Genomic DNA, 17286 nt, shown 5'->3' with positions numbered 1-17286 from the left:
TCTGGTAGTTCATTTTTAGTGTACAGAAATGCAACAGATTCCTATATATTAATATTGCATCCTAAAACTTTACTGAGTTCATTGATTAGTTCTAATAGTTTTTCGGTGGCATCTCTGGGATTTTTTATATATATAGCAAATATTGACAGTCATACTTCTTCCTTTCCGATTTGGATGGCTTTTATTTCTTTTTCTTATCTAATGCTGTGGTTGGAACCTCCAATACTATGTTAAATGGAAGTGGCCAGAGTGGGCATCCTTATATTGTTCCAATCGTAGAGGAAAAGCTTTCATCTTTCACCATTGAGTATGTAAGCTGTGGGTTTGTCATAAATGACCTTTTACGTTGAGGTATGTTCCCTCTATATCAACTTTGTTGAGAATTTTTACGATGAATGAATGTTGAATTTTGTCAACAGCTTTTTATGCATCTGTTGAGGTGACAGTGTGATTTTTAGCCTTCCTTTTGTTAATGCGGTGTATCACATTGATTGATTTGTGGATACAGAATCATTCTTGCACCCCTGGAATAAATCCCACTTGATCATGATGTGTGATCCGTTTCGTGTATTGTTGAATTCAGTTTGCTAATATTTTGTTGAAGATTTTTGCATCTATGTTTATCAGTGATGCTGGCCTGTAATTTTATTTTTTGTGTGGTCTTTGGTTTTGGTGTCAGGGTAATGCTGGCCTGGTGGAATGAGTTTGGAAATGTTCCCTCCTCTTCTGTGCTGGAACCCCTATAATGTGAATGTTAGTATGCTTGGTGTTTTCCCAGAGGCCCTTTAAACTGTCCTCATTAATTTTTTTTTCTTTTTGCTGTTTTGATAGAATGATTCCCACGATTCTGCCTTTTAGATCACTTATGCGTTCTTCTGTAACACCTGATCTGTTCTAATTCCTTCTAGTCTGGCTTTCCGTTTTTGTACTCTCCAGCTGTGCTTGGTTCTTTTTTATATTTCCTAATTCTTTGTTGAAATTCGCACTGTGTTCCTCTATTTTTTACCCCTGGGTTCAGTGAGCATTTTTATTGCTATCGCTTTGACCTCTTTGTCAGATAAATTATTTAGCTCCATTTCATTAGGGTTTTTTTTTTTCTGGGTTTTTACCTTGTTCTTTGACTTTGAACATATTCCTCTGCTTCTCATTTTGTTTTACTTTCTCTCTTTGTCGCTATGAAATTAGGTGAACCAGTTACCCGGCCTTCAAGGTGTGTCCTTGTGTAGGAGCGTCCCTATACAATCTGTGTGTGCCCAGTGGCTTCGATGGAAGAAATGGATCTGAAGAAATGGATCCGAAGAAATCACGAGCTGCCTTCTCCTGGGGTGCACTGGCAGCCGACTCCGTGGTGGGAGGTAGGGCTGGAGCTGGAGGGGTTAGAGCTGGAGCACAGTGTGAGCTGGGGCTCTCCCCAGGCTCAGTGGCAGTCACTGCTCTATTAGGGGTGTGGGTGTGACTGGACCCTGAGGGACTGGGGCAGGAGCCCTGAGAGGGTTGGCCTTCCCCCTGGAAAGAGGGACGTTTCCGCTTTGATTGCGGGCGGAGGCCAGGGCGGGTCCTGAGGGGCTGGAGCGGCAGTTCTGAGCTGGCCTCACTTCTCCCTGGTGCAGGCGATGGCGGTTACTGCCCTGGGTGAGGGGCTAGAATCGCACTTCTGAGTCGGTTCTGCTTCTTCCCATTGTGTGCGATGGTGGTCTCGGTCTGGGTGGGGAGCAGGGCCAGAGCAGGTGGGGCTGGAGTAGGAGCCTGCTGTGGGCTGGGGTATACACTGGAGTGGTCTGGGCAGGCCGGCCAGAGCACCAGGCAGTTTTCAGTCTGCTGCCTCTTGCTAAGACTGGGAGCAAGCAAATCCTTTGCACAATCTTCCAGAGCAGAGTTTCAGTTTCTTACAACCCTCTGGTAAGCCCCACTGGCTTTCAGCCCAGACAAGGGTTCATCTTCCCAGCGTCAGACCGCAGGGCTGGGGGGCCTAATATGGGGCTTGACCTCCTCAGTCCTTAGGGAGGATCCCTGAGCCCCTGATACCTCCCTCTTCTTCCGAGTCACTCTCTAGGGGTGTAGGTTCTGACTAAATGGCTTCTCCTCCCCTCCTACCAGACTCTGTGCGGTTCTTTCTTTATAACCTTGGTTGTGGAAGAGCCATTCTTCTGGTCTTTGTATTGTTTTCAGCGAGAGCTGCTTTATAAGTAATTGTAGTTTTGATGTGTTCACGGGAGGAGGTGAACTCAGGGTCTTCCTACTCTGCCATTTTGATCCCTCCTTCAGGATGCTTTCAATACTAGTAATAGGAACCCCAACTCAAACTGGTTTAAACAATTAAAGAAATCTATTGAGCTTGTGTAAGGAAAAGACTAGAGGCTTTCAGGTAGGGTTTGATCCAGAGGCACAATCTTTCTATTACTATTAATTCCCAAAGTTTTCAGCTAGCTATGCATTTTTCTCCACATTTCATTCAGACCTCAAAGACCTTGCTTCTTCTCCTTCTCTTCTTCCTTCATCTTCTTCTGTCTTGCTTACCTGCCTGAGAAGAGATTTCATACATAGGTAAGATTAATTACCCTCAGGGTGACGTCTTATACTCTCCTGCTTGCTAACTGCACCTTCTTTTGGTTCCTTCTGTTTCTGTTCTGAACCATAATCTCCTTCACTCTGTCTGCAAATATGCCAAGCTTGGTCCTGCCTCTGTGCCCTTGTCTTAGCTGCTCCCTCTGCCTGGACCAGTTTCCTCTTTGATTGTATTAGGGCTGACTTCTTCATATCATGCGTGATCTCATTTCAGATGCTTTATCTTATGCAGCACTTTCCCTGGGCACTCTATCCCAAATACATACCCCACCTGCCCCCTCCCCTCTTAATCTTCTATTTTATTTTCCCATATATTATATATTACTATCTTCTTTCCCCTTGCAATTTGTTTATTGGCTGCATCTGTCTCTTCCTGGTAGCTTATAAGTGCCAAGAGGCAGGGACCTTGCCTGACTGACTTTTGCAATAAATCCTTAGTGCCTTAGTTTCTGTGCTTGGAACATTGAAAGCTCAATAAATGTCCTGTTGAATGAATGAATGAATGGAAAGTGGGAATAACAAGATTATCTACCTTATAGGAGTGCTAAGAGATTGAATGAGAAAATGCATTTAAAGTGCTTGGCCCGGGACCTGCCTGCTGCAAATTAAATGCCAGTAAGTGGGAATTTTGAGACACATTGTTTTTGCTCATGTTGTCATTGTGTTGTCAGTACCCCGGCTTCTGAGCACCTTTCTCCATCACACTCTCATTTGGATGGAAATTATTCCCGGGCCATGACCCAGTTGAAAAGTGGGAAAGTCCCTCAGCCAGCCAGCTGGCTCTCTCGTCGCCTCTGTGCTGCACAAAGCAGTTGCTGTGATTTGTTTCCCTTCGGGGATGGAGTTCAGCAGCAGCTCTGCCCTTGAAATGCCTCCTGGGCTAGGTTTGAACTAAATATGGGAAGCTCAGATGGTTTAGATTTGATTTTCCAGGTCTTCAGAGACCAGTGGAAGCCTCATCACTTCAGTGGCCAAATAAAAGCCATGGAAATAAAGATATGCCTTTGGGAAGGTGACTAGAAAAAAGGCTGATTTTTTCCCCCTAAAAGTTTAGCCTTTCCTGAAAGAGCCTCTTCTTTGAGACAAATCATTTTTGCCGAGTCCCTTCTCAGAGTTTCTCGAGGCACGATGGGCAGCAGTACCACTATTCGACCTGGGTAGCCAAGATCTCTGCCCTGGGGTGAGGACTCTGTGGGCCACGGAAAGCGCCTGCCGAGAACCTGTGGGCCTCCTTCTGGACCGCGATCAGGGTGCCTGTGACTCTGGAATGTCCTTGCCCGAGTGGCCCTGAGTCACCGCCTGGACCTGTGTGGGTCGCTTGCCCAGGTTCGTCCTCTCCAGTGAAGGTGACATTTGCCACATGAGCAAGAAGTGAGCTCACGTGTTGGCTGGGAATGAAGGAAATCTGCAATGGGCTTGGACGGGCATGGGGAGTGTCAGCCAAAACCTTAGAAGCAGCTGAAGCAGCAGGGACTGTGACTGTGATTTCACCAACCTTCTTGATGGAAGTCTTTTGGGAGATCTGGGTTTGGAGAGCTCTGTGACCCACTGGCCTTGTACCTCCGTCTCAGTGTAGAAGTGAGGTCACCTTGTTGTCACACGATTACAGAGGCCCCGTGTTGTAGAGAAGAAGCAGGGTGCAATGGAAAAGCATGAGCGGAGCTGCATGACTCAAGGGGTGAACTGTGTGAGGAACCATTGACGTGTCCCCCCAGATTCTTGCCGCCCCACCTGTGTCCTGGACCCTCAGCAGTTGCTGCATCCGGGCCAGGCCCCCAGGTGTGGCTTCTATCCCTGATTTGTTATCATTCACTCCTTTATTTACTTAACTAGTGTCCCACTGCATCATGTATAGAAGATTTTCAGTCTCAGGTGGTCACGTTCCTGACACTCAGCATGGACCTGACTCTATTCTACCTGCTCAGTCAGGCAGTATGTGCCAGTTTAACTCCATCTTAAAACCGAAGACAAAAGCAAAATGAAAATGAGTTTTGGACTGTGTACGATTTCTGTGAAAATAGCCAAGAGAGAGCCATAACTGAGAACTGAGTGTTTCATTTCACTCTGGCTGGATGGTATAAATGAGAACCCAGAGGTCCAGCTGGCTTGTGTGTCACCTGGCACTCACACCAACATCCCAGGCAAGGCTTCCTAAAGTCATGAGCAGTGGAAGGAACAGACTTCGGATCAAGATAGATCTGGATTTGAGTTCTCATTTCATCAATTATATGCTGCACATGCATCACTCTGTGTGTGTGTGCGCATGTGTTTATAGGATACATTTCCAGAAGTGGGGATGCTGAGTCAAAATATAAGTGCTTTTACAAAAGACCAATTGTCCCATGATTTCTCCTCATAGCATGCTGTTATCATTGGTTTGTGCATTGGTTTATTTTATTTTCTTCATTTTTTTCTCTTCTTCCTTCATTTCCACTACTGATTATCCTTCATATGTTTATTTAGATCAATGGTTTTCTTGAAAAATATTTAGTGATTCTGCTGTGTATGCTTTTCAGCTATACACAAGATTCTGCACTGTATTTTTCCCTTTTTCTTCTGCCAAGATTGCAAACTTGCAGAGGCTGCTGACTCCCTTTGTCAGATCCAATCTGGCAAAACTACAGATTTGAGGGAGAATCTAGGATTTGAAGAACTTACAAAAGAACTTACACAGGGACCTACAAGGAGGTCTGAAGCTGATCTCCACAGCTGGGCGTGGATGTTGAAAAGGGACCAGCTGTGCCCTGGAGCAGAGGATGGCCAGTTTGGGCAAGGACTGGATAGGCTAGAAAGAAGCTTCTTAAGTTCTCTTATGCCTCTCCCTTTGTCACTTCACCGTAGACGCCAGAACTGAGATGCTCAAGTTCTAGAGGAAATATTAGGGCTGTCCAAAATCCTGCTGGGGTGAGTAATTGTTAAAAACAATACAGGTTCTTCATCTACCCTCAGGCATTCATTTTTTTTCATTTCATCCTTCACTAATTCCTCCTCCAGCAACTCCCCAATCCCGGGGATGGCTGATTTCAACCTCGGGATGCAGCTTCCTACCAGTGCTGCTGCTTCCCAGGTGTTTAATGAGGAAATCCTGCCCGGAGCACCTCTCCCCTTGCCCTAAATTACCTCGAGGCACACAGACCACACCCACTAAAGGAAAAGAATTATACTTGACAAAGTATACCGTCTGAATGGAATTGTCAGAATGGATGAGCAGGAAATTAAAATAAGCATGGTAAACACATGTATGTAGATAGGGGAAGATATTAGTAATAAAAGCCAAGAATAAGAAATTATTCAAACAAAATCTCAGTGTAAATGTTAGTCATGAAGAATATAATTGTTGAAATGGGACGGCTAGCTGCAAAATGACACAAGGGTCTTAGATCGAGAAATCCTTTAGGAGAAAGTGTAAAGATAAAATATTGAAAATAGAAAATAAAATCTAAGAGATACGGAGGATAAATGTGCTAACTATCTGGATAATAGAAGTCTCAGAAGGAGAGAGGGAAAATGGAGGAAAGGAAATTTTCAAGAAAATATTCAAGAAAGCTGAAAGGATCTAAGAATGCACACAGGACGGATAAAGGAAAACTGACAGCTAGACACATTGTAGTGAAATTAAGAACCTCAAAGACAAAGAGGGAAATTTTTTTTTTAAATTGAAATACAATCGACCTATAACACTACGTTAGCTCTAGGTGTGCAACCTACTGATTTGATATTACTGTGCCTTATTTCTAAATGATCACTGTAAGTCTAGTCACCATACAAAGTTATTACAATATTATTGACTATATTCTCCATGCTGTATGTTTCATCCCCCTGCCTCATTCATCTTACAATTGAAAGTTTGTACCTCTTAATTCCCTTCACTGTTTCACCCATCCCACCACGTACCTTCCCTCTGGCAATTGCTTGTTTGTTCTCTGTATATGAGTTTGTTTCTGTTTTTGTTATATTTGTTCATTTGTTTTGTTTTTTTAGATTCCACTTTTAAGTGAAATCATACAGTATTTGTCTTACTCTGTCTGACTTATTTCACTTAGCATAATACCCTCATGTTGTCACAAACGGCAAGGTTTCGTTCATTTTCGTGGCCAAGTAATATTCCATTGTACATATATACCATATCCTCTTTATCCATTCATCTGCTGACAGGCACTTCAGTTACTTGCATATCTTGTCTATTGTAAATAATGCTGCAATAAACATAGGGATGCATATATCTTTTTATTTTATTTTATTGAAGTATAATCAGTTATATTGTGTCAATTTCTGATGTACAGCACAATGTCCCAGTCATGCATATGCATACATATATTTGTTTTCATTTTCTTTTTCATTAAAGGTTATTACAAGATATTGAATATAGTTCCCTGTGCTGCTATATGGAAGAAAATTTTTTTAAATTGATTTTGATATATAGTGGCTAACATCTGCAAATCTCAAACTCCCAAATCTATCCCTTCCCATCCCCTTGCCCCAGGTAACCATGAGATTAGTATGTCTTTGAGTCTGTTTCTGTTGTGTAGATGAGTTCATTAGTGTCCTCTTTTTTCTTTTTTTGAGAGTCTGCATATAAGTGATATCATATGATATTTTTCTTTTTCTTTCTGGCTTACTTCATTTAGAATGACCATCTCCAGGTCCATCCATGTTGCTGCAAATGGCACTATTTTACTCTTTTTTCTGGCTGAGTAGTATTCCATTATATAAATATACCACAACTTCTTCATCTAGTCATCTGTTGATGGATATTTAGGTTGCTTCCATGTCTTGGCTATTGTATATAGTGCTGCTATATTGTATATAGTGCTATATTGAGGTGCACGTATGTTTTTGAATTACAGTTCCTTCTGGATATATGCCCGGGAGTGGGATTGTTGGATTGTATGGCCGTTTGGAAGAACCTCCATATTGTTTACCATAGTGGCTGCACCAACTTACATTCCTGTCAACAGTGTACAAGGGTTCCCTTTTCTCTATGTCCTTGCCAACACCTTCATATTTGTCTGTTTGATAATAGCCATTTTGCAAGTGTGAGGTGATATCTCATTGTGGTTTTTATTTGCATTTCTGTGATGATTAATGATGTTGGCTATCTCATGTCTTCTTTGGAAAAATGTCTATTCAGTTCCTCTACCCACTTTCTAATCAGTTTGTTTACCATTTTTAAGCTGAGTTGTATGAGTTCTTTGTATATTTTGGATATTAACTCCCTATCAGATATATCATTTGCAAATATATTTTCTCATTCAGTAGGCTGCCTTTTCATTTGGTTGATAGTTTCCTTTGCTGTGTGAAAGCATTTTAGTTTTATGTAGTCCCATTTATTTATTTTTGTTTGTTTCCCTTGCCTCAGGAGACATATCAAAAAAATATTGCTAAGACATGTCAAAGAGCATACTGCTTATGTTTCCTTCTATGAATTTTATGGTTTCAGGCTTACACTGAAGTCTTTAATCTATTTTGAGTTTATTTTTGTATATGGTGTCAGAAAGTAGTCCAGTCTGATTCTTTTGCATGTAGCTGTCCAGTTTTCTCAGCACTATTTATGGAGGAGCCTGTCTTTTCCTGGTTATATATTCTTGCCGTCTTTGTTGTAGATTAATTGCCCATATAAGTGTAAATTTATTTCTGGGCTCTCTATTTTGTTCCATTGGTCTTTGCATCTGTTTTTGTGCCAGTAGCATACTTTTTGGAAACACACAGTGTTTACCATACTGTAGCTTTGTACTATAGCTTGAAATCAGTGAGCATGATACCTATAACTTTGTTATTCTTTCTCAAGATTGTTTTGGCTACTAAGGGTTTTTTTGTGTGTGCTTCTATACAAATTTTAGAATTATACTACTTTTGTGGGCAAAATTTCCTTGATATTTTGATAGAGATTGAACTGACTCTGTAGACTGCCTTGGGTAGTAGGTCATTCTAATAATATTAATTCTTCTAATCCATGAGGACCATATGTTTTCCCCTTTTTTTATGTTGTCTTCAACTTCTTTCATCAATGTCTTATAGCTTTCTGAGTACCAGTCTTTTACCTTGCTGGTTAGATTTATTCCCAGATATTTTATTCTCTTGATGCAACTGTAAGTGGAATTGTTTTCTTAATTTCTCTTATTGATAGTTCATTGTTACTGTATAGAAATGCAATATATTTATGTACATTAATTTTGTATTTTGCAACATCACTGAATTCATTTATTAGTTCTGATAGATTTTTGGTGGCATCTTTAGGGTTTTCTATATATAGTATCATGCCATCTGTGAACAGTAACATCTTTACTTCTTTTTTTCCAATTTGGATTCCTTTTATTTCTTTTTCTTGTCTGATTGTTGTGGCTAGGACTTCCAATACTGTGTAGAATAAAAGTGGTGAGAGTGGGCATCGTTGTCTTATTCCTGATCTTAGAGGAAATGCTTTCAGATTTCACTATTAAATATGATGTTGGCTGTAGGTTTGTCATATATGACCTTTATTATGTTGAAGTATGCTCCTTTTATACCCACTTTGTGGAATGCTTTTTTTTAAAATCATAAATGGATGTCGAATTTTAACAAATACTTTTTCTGCATCTATTGAGATGATCATAGGTTTTTATTCTTTAGTTTGTTAATGTGATATTTCATGTTGATTGAATTGCAAATATTGAACTATCCTTGCATCTGTAGAATAAATCTCACTCTATCATGGTGTATGATCTTTTAAAAGCATTATTGAATTCGGTTTGCTAATATTTTGTTGAGGACTTTAGCATCTATGTTCATCAGTGATATTGGCCTGTAATGTGTGTGTGTGTGTGTGTGTGGTGTCTTTGTCAGGTTTTGGTATCAGGGTGATGCTGCTGGCCTCATGAATATGTTTGGAAGCATTCCCTCCTCTTCAAATTTTTGGAATAGTTTGAAAAGCATAGGTACTAACTCCGCTTTAAATGTTCGGTAGAATTCACCTATGAAATTATCTGGTCCTGGAAATTTGACAGAGTAATTTGATGTTCATTGAATCAAATAATAAAACATCTGGGTTGATATTTTGTATGTATTTTATTTCACAAAAATAGTGATCTGAAGGAGGGAGGGTATAGCTCAGTGGTAGAGTGCATGCTTAGCACGCACGAAGTCCTGGGTTCAATCGCCAATATATCCATTTAAATAAACAAACTAACTAACTAACTAATAAATAAATAAACCTAATTACTCCTTAAAATAAATAAATAAATAAATAAATAAATAAATAAATAAATAAATAAATAAAAATTTAGAAGTAGTGATCTGAGTAATCAATATGCCTTCATAGGGTGCATTGCCGGAAGTGAGGCTGTTGAGCCAAAGGATAAATGTATGTCTAACTTTTTTTGGTGGAGGAGGAGGTAATTAGGCTTGTTTATTTATTTTTAAAATGGAATTACTTGGGATTGAACCCAGGACCTCATACATGCTAGGCAAGCACTCTGCCACTGAGCTATACCCTCCCCAGGGCATGTCTCATTTTGGTCGATATTGCCAGTTTGCCCTCTGTGGGCATTCTACCCTCCCTCCAATCACCTCTGAGAGGCCGGGTTCCCCATGCAGCCTTGCCAAGAGAGCAGGTTGTCACTCTTCTGGATTTTTATCCATTCTGATCAGTAAAAATAGTATCTCAGTGGAGATTTAATTTACATTCCTTTTATCATGAGCGAGAGTGAATGTGATCAGGGCTATTGCTAGCAACTGAAGCATCTTTATGCAGAATTAGAAAAAAGCACCTCTTCCAAGATGAATTACAGAAAAGACACCACTTCTGGGTGGATGCAGAGCTTGCAGCTCCCATCCATGCTCTGTAAGCAGGGTACCTTTCTGAGATCCACACCCAGCAGCCCTGATGATAATTATTAAAGAATTGGGTGGGCTGTAGCTAGTCCAGGTAAGAACATCTCAGCAGAACCCTGGATGACGGGAGGGGAAGTAGCATCCAGGTGAGGGTAGGACCAGCGACATAATCTGTGAGTCCCAGTGCAAGATAAAATGCAAGACTCCACATCATTAAGAATTCTGAGATGGCTGAGGCAGTGCATTCAACTAGGTGCAGAGCCCACTGGGACTCTGCATGGGTTGCAAGTCCAGGGAGCCAGCCCTGGCTGAGGGGACAAATGCCCTGAGAATCCAGCTGATGGCCAGCCTTACACTGACCCACCTTCACCAGACTGGCAACATACAAGAAAAATGTGCCACGTGGAAGACATGAGCTATAGCTGCCCAAACATCAAGAACCACTTTCCTGTTTTCCCCAACAGGCCAGCAGGAGCTGCTCTTGCCCAGGGAAGGAGAAGGTATTATTATTGTAATAATAATAACAGATACAGACATGCCAGACCCAGTGCTTTACATTCTTTAACACTTTTACTTCTCCAACCAGCCCGTGCACTTGGTACCAAAGCTATCTCCATTTAGATGAGGGAACTAAGGTTTAGGGAAGTGATGGTGGTGGGGATTTGACTCAGCCAGTCTGACTCTAAAGTCTGTGTTTTTAACGTCTTATACTATATTGCCTTGTGCTGTGAAGGAAAAGCCGGGCTGGGCCTAACTCATAAATCTAAGTTAATAAGTGTCGGTTTGCTGATTCCCTGCTCATGTTTGTTCTCGCTAGCCAGCTGGATTTTCAGAGAGGCATATCTGGCCTTGGAATGTCTGTTTGCTGCCTCCCTGCCTCTGCCTTTGTGATAATGATGCTGCTAAAGCTGTTCCATGCCTATTGGCTGAATACCCCAAGCTTGCAATTAACCCTATAAAACCTCATGCACACGTTTTGCAGGTGCTCAGAGCTTCGGAGCAGAAGCCCCTCTGAGCCCGCCGGCGTAATACATCTGAGTACCCCAACCCTCCGAGTGGTGCTTGTTTCTTGGCTGGCCTGTCGTTTCTGTAACAGAAACGTACCAGTTTATTCTCACACTGAAAGTGCCTGGAGTAGTGCGTGCACACACATACACATACTCACATCTAGTTTGCCAAATGGATTGCTTTATTCAGAAGAGCCCACCAGGAGTGTAGCTGCTACGCTAAGCATGAAGTCTGACTTAAAAGAGCATGGAAATGGGGAAATCCCCCGCTGCCCAAGGAAGCAGAGGGAAGGGGCCAGGCATACATGCTCAGGCTTTGGGCTTCTCATTCCGGATAGACGGCTTCTATCTGGGAAGGGAAGGACTCCTGGCTTGTCTCTAGGATGTGAAAGAGGGTTTACTTCATTCACCATTGGCTAGGGGAGAGGGGCAGGTGCTGGAAAAGGAAACTCAGCACTGAGTGGCAAGGCTTCTGGAATCAGGGGACCTTCAGCACTTGGGGGCACTCCCACTGCACAGTAGGTTACTGTAGTATTGAAGCTTTTTATTATAGGTCTTCTGGTTTCTTGCAAAGCAATCAGCAGCTCTTTTATCACACTGACACAGTTCACTCCTACAGTATCCCTGTTTGTCTGAAATCACAAGAAAATAAACACAGGATGAGGGGTTTGTTAATATTCCATGGTTTCTTGTGGGAAGTCAGGGGGAGAAGCCCCCTGTCTTCCAGGGGCTTCTAGCCTGGGAAGCATCTATGTTCCAGACATTTCTGACTGATGGGGAGACAGAATTCCTGCCCTCAGAACCCTTACCTCCAGTATGATGGGGACACCAGCAGCCATGCACTGGTATTTTGTTAAAGGCCTTCCTGGGTCTTTCTCCTTGCTAGCAGATGTGTCCAGGGTGCAAAGCCCCTGGCCTCGGGACCATGGAATGGGTCATGATTGGTGTAAACCCGTCACAGTCATCCCTTTTTCCTTTGTAGTGATTGGTTTCTGGGTAGCCTGTGACCTTGCTCTGACCAATGAGCCACACGGGAAAGTCTGCTGAGGGCTTCTGGGAAGTATTAATTTCCTCCCTCAGAGAGACATACAAAAGGAGAGCCTCTTTCGGAAAGTAAAGCCATAATGCTTGGAGCTGTAGCATGTCTTGACATCACGTTGCCAACACGACAGAGCAGAAGGTTGGGAGAAGGCTGAGTCCTTCAAGACAAAGTTGAGAAGCTGCCCCAGCCCTGGCACTGCCCCCTTCCAGACTTCAGTTATATGAGAGTCAGAATTTCTATGTTTGAGCCTCTTTTAGTTGGGAATCCTGTTGCTTGCCACCCAAAGCCTGCTAAAGACACATGATCTTATGGAGAGGTCATGATGAGGAGACATAATTTCTGATCTTACAGAACTCAGGCTGTTGGGCAAGAGTCCATGCTTTCTCAAAATCCCACTCGTGGGTCTACTTCCCACTCACTGCCTCTGCTTCACTTCCCACCCACCTTCCAATCTGCTCTAATCTGGCTTTGCCCTCACCAGCTCATGGAACCAGCTCCCACTGAGGTCCTCAGTGGTCCTCCTGCCTGTAGATCCGAGGAGCCTTGTCAGCCCTCATCCTGGAGGACTCCTCTGTTAAGCTGGCTGCCATTAATTATCTCCTCCTTGCCAACTCCTTGACTTTCTTGGTTTTTCTCCTCTCTCTCTGATTCTCCCTCCTCTGTCTCTTTTCTGGGCCTTTTAACATGAAATGGGTGAATACACCCACCCCTCTGCTCTCTGCTGCCACCTCCTGAAACTGTGCCCCAGTCCAGACCCCTCCCTTGAGCCGATGAGTTCCTTCATCCGGCTGCCTGATGCACATCTCCCTGGATGTTCCGGAAGCCTCCAAACTCAACATGCTCCCAATAGAACTCCTCCTCCCCTCACCCACCAGGACCTCCTCAGTTACACAGCCCACACAGTTGTAGAGCCACTCAATAGCTCCCTATCACCCCAGCCAGTCAACTACCAAGCTGGGCAGATTCTATCTTAAATGTATCTTAATGTCGCTCTCCACCCCTTCCATCCTGACCACCATTGCCATAGGTCAAGCTCTTACTGTCTCATGTTCTGTCTTATGGCAATGTCCTTCTCACTGCTCCCCCTCTTCCATCTGTCTTTGTCCACCCTCAGCCAGCGTGAGTCCTCTGAAATGCCAGTCTGATCATGTCACTCCTTTGCCTAAGAGCTCCCTACTGCTTTAGGACAAAATCTAAATTCAATATGGCTTTGGAGTCTTGATCTAGCCCCCTCCTTCCTCTCCAGCATCATCCCTCACCGCTCCATCTCATCCTCACATTTCCCTTCAGCAGTATGGAATTATTGCCGTTCCCTTGGGTCCCTTTGACCTTGCTCTGTCCTCCCATTGTGGTGCCCCAAACCCTCCTTTGGCCTGACTTCTCACTGCCTTGAAGACTCAGCATGGAGGTCACCACTCTCAGGAACCTTCCTTGAAATTCAGGCTGTGTTCAGGGCCCTGTCCTTTTTCTTACTTCCTACTGGAGTCTGCCATGTTTATTTTCACCTTCTTCACTTCCCACTCAACTGTGAGCATCCTGACGCAGGGACACTGTCCCTTCGTATCCATCTCTGGTGCCCGGCACAGTGGACACTCAGTAAAATGAACAAAGGAGGCTGGGCGGGGTTGTAAGACTCTTTCTTACCACAGACGACTTGGCCCCGGAGGTAACTAAACTTGTAACTCAGTAATATGGTGCCACAGCCGATTCTCTTCAGACGTCTGTAGCAACAGTCATGCGCCACGCAGCACCTGTGACAAGACCACGCTATTGAGGCTGTCCCCCTGTAGCTCCAGGGAGCCTGGTGCTCTGTGGTCTTACCTCTTTGACCCTGGGCAGGGACCCAAGGATGTTGCAATAGTTTAAAGTGGAGTTTCCTCTGCTCTAGGGGAGTCCGGTCCCCAGTGTTTTTCTCCAGAACTAAAGCAGCACCCTCTCTTTGAAAGACTTTCCACCCCTTATACATTTACATGCATCAACAAAAAAATTGGCTGCTTTTTCAGCTGGGGTTCTGTGCTGATGAGACAGCAGCACGAGGCTTACAGCTCCCAGCCCCGCTGGGGCCACAGGCGGGCAGAGGGAAGGGAGGACTGGGCGTGGCCTCACCAATCTGTTGCATCCTTGGGGGATCCTTTGCCACCCAGGCCACAGTAGCAGCCATAGAAGCCATAAGCGGACACAGGCTCCTTTCCTGTCGTATACTTGATCATTTTCCGAAAACTCAGCAAGTCTCCACGGACCTGCAGCAGGCCTGGAAGGAAATCACCTGGTGATGGGGGCTGCGGCCCTGGGTCCTCCCTCTGCTTCTCTCTGCTACTCCCCCTCCCCCTCCCCATAATGGTCCCTCTCTTCCTCCCACCGAGGGCATGACGCAGTGGGAAGGGAAGCTGGGGGATGAGGGTGCTTCCCTCCCCCTTGTGGCCAGAAGTCAGGGTCCACTCTTACCAAAGGCCATGATCACTGCCAACAGCAGGAGGGTCTTCATGTTGGGGTCCTGTGTGGGAGAGATGCAGATAGCCTGGCCTAGACTCCTCTCCCAGGTGGTTCCTAGACTCTTCTGCCCTGGCCCCTGTTCTGTTCACACTCAACAACCCTGGTGAAGGAGTCGTCGAGGGAGCACACAGACAGGCTCCTCAATCCCAGGCGGGGTCTGCCTTCATCACACACAGAGTGCACAAGTAATGTGCGCACACACGACCTCCAGGTCCTTCCCATCTTCGGTGAACGTTTCACACATCGAGACCCATTCCCCCACCCGTAATGCACTAATGAAACCTCCATGCTCCTCATCAGACTCACAGTTCCTGGGAGGTTGCAACCAGATCCTCCCAACAAACCAGGAGATCGCTGAGGTCCTAGGTTGTGTGTCCCTCTCTAAACATATCCAACTCGCCTCCACCCAACACTGGATTCAAGGCTTGGGAGTCTCACCCATGGAGTCCGATCCCCAGTGTTTTTCTCCAGAACTAAAGCAGCAGCCCTCTCTTTGAAAGACTTTCCGACCCCTTATACATCTATGTGTGCAGACGCATACCTACTCACACATGTGTGCACACATGTGTACACACACATACACACACACACTCGAGTTCATCTCCTAGAGCAGACATCCTTTGATATGATATACTCATGTGCCCACACAACACATTTGTGCACACACACTCTCTTGTACAAACCAAATCATGCCTGTGCAGGCTTGTGTTCAAGTGTGCCTACATACACATGCACATACATGCGCGCGCACACACACACACACACACACACACACATGAAACATAGCCACACTTGAAGGCAGCCAAGGAGCAGGGACCAGGCATTAATTTCTGGGTATTTAGTTCTCAGAGGATGCTGGAGCTGATACTTCCAAGTGACTGCCTTGTTTATTCTGAACTCCAGTTAAATGGCTGCTCCCATTGGGAGCTTGGGAGTTGGGCTGGAAGGGGAAGGAGGCAGGGGTACGGCCAGTGGGGGAACTCAGAGTTTGGCACGTCCGTGCCCCTAAGCAATCCTCTTTTCTTCCTCGCATCAGCTGGCAGGACAGAGCTGAGGATGGAAAAACTCTGTGCCATTAGCAGATGCCAGAATTTTAGATTACTTTCTATGGGCCATTTGGGCCTCTCTCCCAAGTGAATAAACTCCCAGAACTGGGTCTGGGGATGGCCAGCAGTCACCTCCCTGCAACCACTTCCAGGAGAGGGCAGGGGCCATCAGCGGGTCACAAACAAACGACTGCCCTTTCTTCTGCTAAATGTGACATTCAGGAACAAGAAAAAGGGCATTTAGTGTTATTCATTCATTCAATCAATCAGTCTTTCCCAGGAAGCACATACTAAGCCTCTTCAAAGGGCCAGGACCCACGTCACCCTCTCAGGAGGTGACGAGGACTTGTCCTGCCCCAGGGACCCCAGGGACTGCAGCACAGAAAGACATGCAATGGGGCGGACGGTCCCTTCCCACTGACTTGGCTGAGCGCCTCCACTGCCTTTTCTTGTTCCTCTTTATCTCCCTCCCCTTCTGGAAAAAGCCAGAGATTGTCCTGGAGATTCCCCCACAAGTACTGCTTCCGCCTCATCCCCAGTCCTCACCTGTTTGGAGTCGGAGCTGACCAAGGCTCCTGGGGTCTACTGCTGTTTCTTCTTCAGCCTCAGGGACACAGTGACTCCAGCTTTCATTTCTAAGACATGTGTTTTATCCTGGCCCATCAACACTAAGAATGCAGCTCCCACGGCCTTAACACTCCCCGACACCGGTCCCCTCAGAAGCAAGCGAGGCAGAGGATATGATGCTCGTCACCATTCTGTCTGCTCCCCACACCTCCAGGTAACCGGGCCCCGGAAACAGCCTGGCCAGCACAATGTGAGCATCCGTGCTGAGGGCCACTGCCAGGCTGAAACTAAGTAAAAACTCCATGCAATGCCCTCGTCTTTCTCTGCCCCTCGTGCTGGAAGCAGAAGACGGGAACAGCTTGGATCCCTGAGTCACAGCATGGAGGAGAGTGTCCTGGAGAGTCCCGCAGAGCCTCAGCGGTCTTGGTGTGAGCAAGAAATACAATGTGGTTGTGTTAAATCACTGATGTTGTGTGTCGATCTCAGCCTACCAATAACCAGTGTTGTGGCTGAACCAGCCCCTTATGGTTCTTGTGTTTGCAAGATGCCCTGCAACAACAACCATTAGAAAACTTTGACAAAAACAAAGGTTTACTACTTACAGGACCTGGAAATGACACTACACACCTGGGTCCACACAGCGAGGTCATGGAAAGAGAGAGAGCCTGAGATCGTGGGCCTGGGGTTCTGCTTTTATTGGCTTCCAGGCGAGAGGGGGGAGGCAGGGAGTGGCTGGGGTTTTGTGTACTCACTCCTT

At 44.9% G+C, this 17286-nt stretch overlaps 1 protein-coding gene across 1 annotated transcript; it reads right to left on the bottom strand.

The window, feature by feature from the left end:
- Positions 1-11870: 11870 nt before the first annotated feature.
- PLA2G2A (phospholipase A2 group IIA) lies at positions 11871-14911 on the bottom strand. Its single transcript, XM_006196720.3, has 4 exons — positions 14869-14911; positions 14530-14674; positions 14068-14174; positions 11871-12013 (listed from the first exon to the last, which is right to left on the bottom strand). Exons 1-4 carry the CDS (start codon positions 14906-14908, stop codon positions 11871-11873), a joined length of 435 nt encoding a protein of 144 aa, XP_006196782.2. The 5' UTR covers positions 14909-14911.
- Positions 14912-17286: the final 2375 nt, after the last annotated feature.

Source organism: Vicugna pacos, chromosome 13 (assembly GCF_048564905.1).
Source record: "Vicugna pacos chromosome 13, VicPac4, whole genome shotgun sequence".
NCBI classification, from domain to species: domain Eukaryota; kingdom Metazoa; phylum Chordata; class Mammalia; order Artiodactyla; family Camelidae; genus Vicugna; species Vicugna pacos.
The sequence above is the reverse complement of the archived record's forward strand: the minus strand, read 5'-3'. Positions and strand labels throughout refer to the sequence as shown.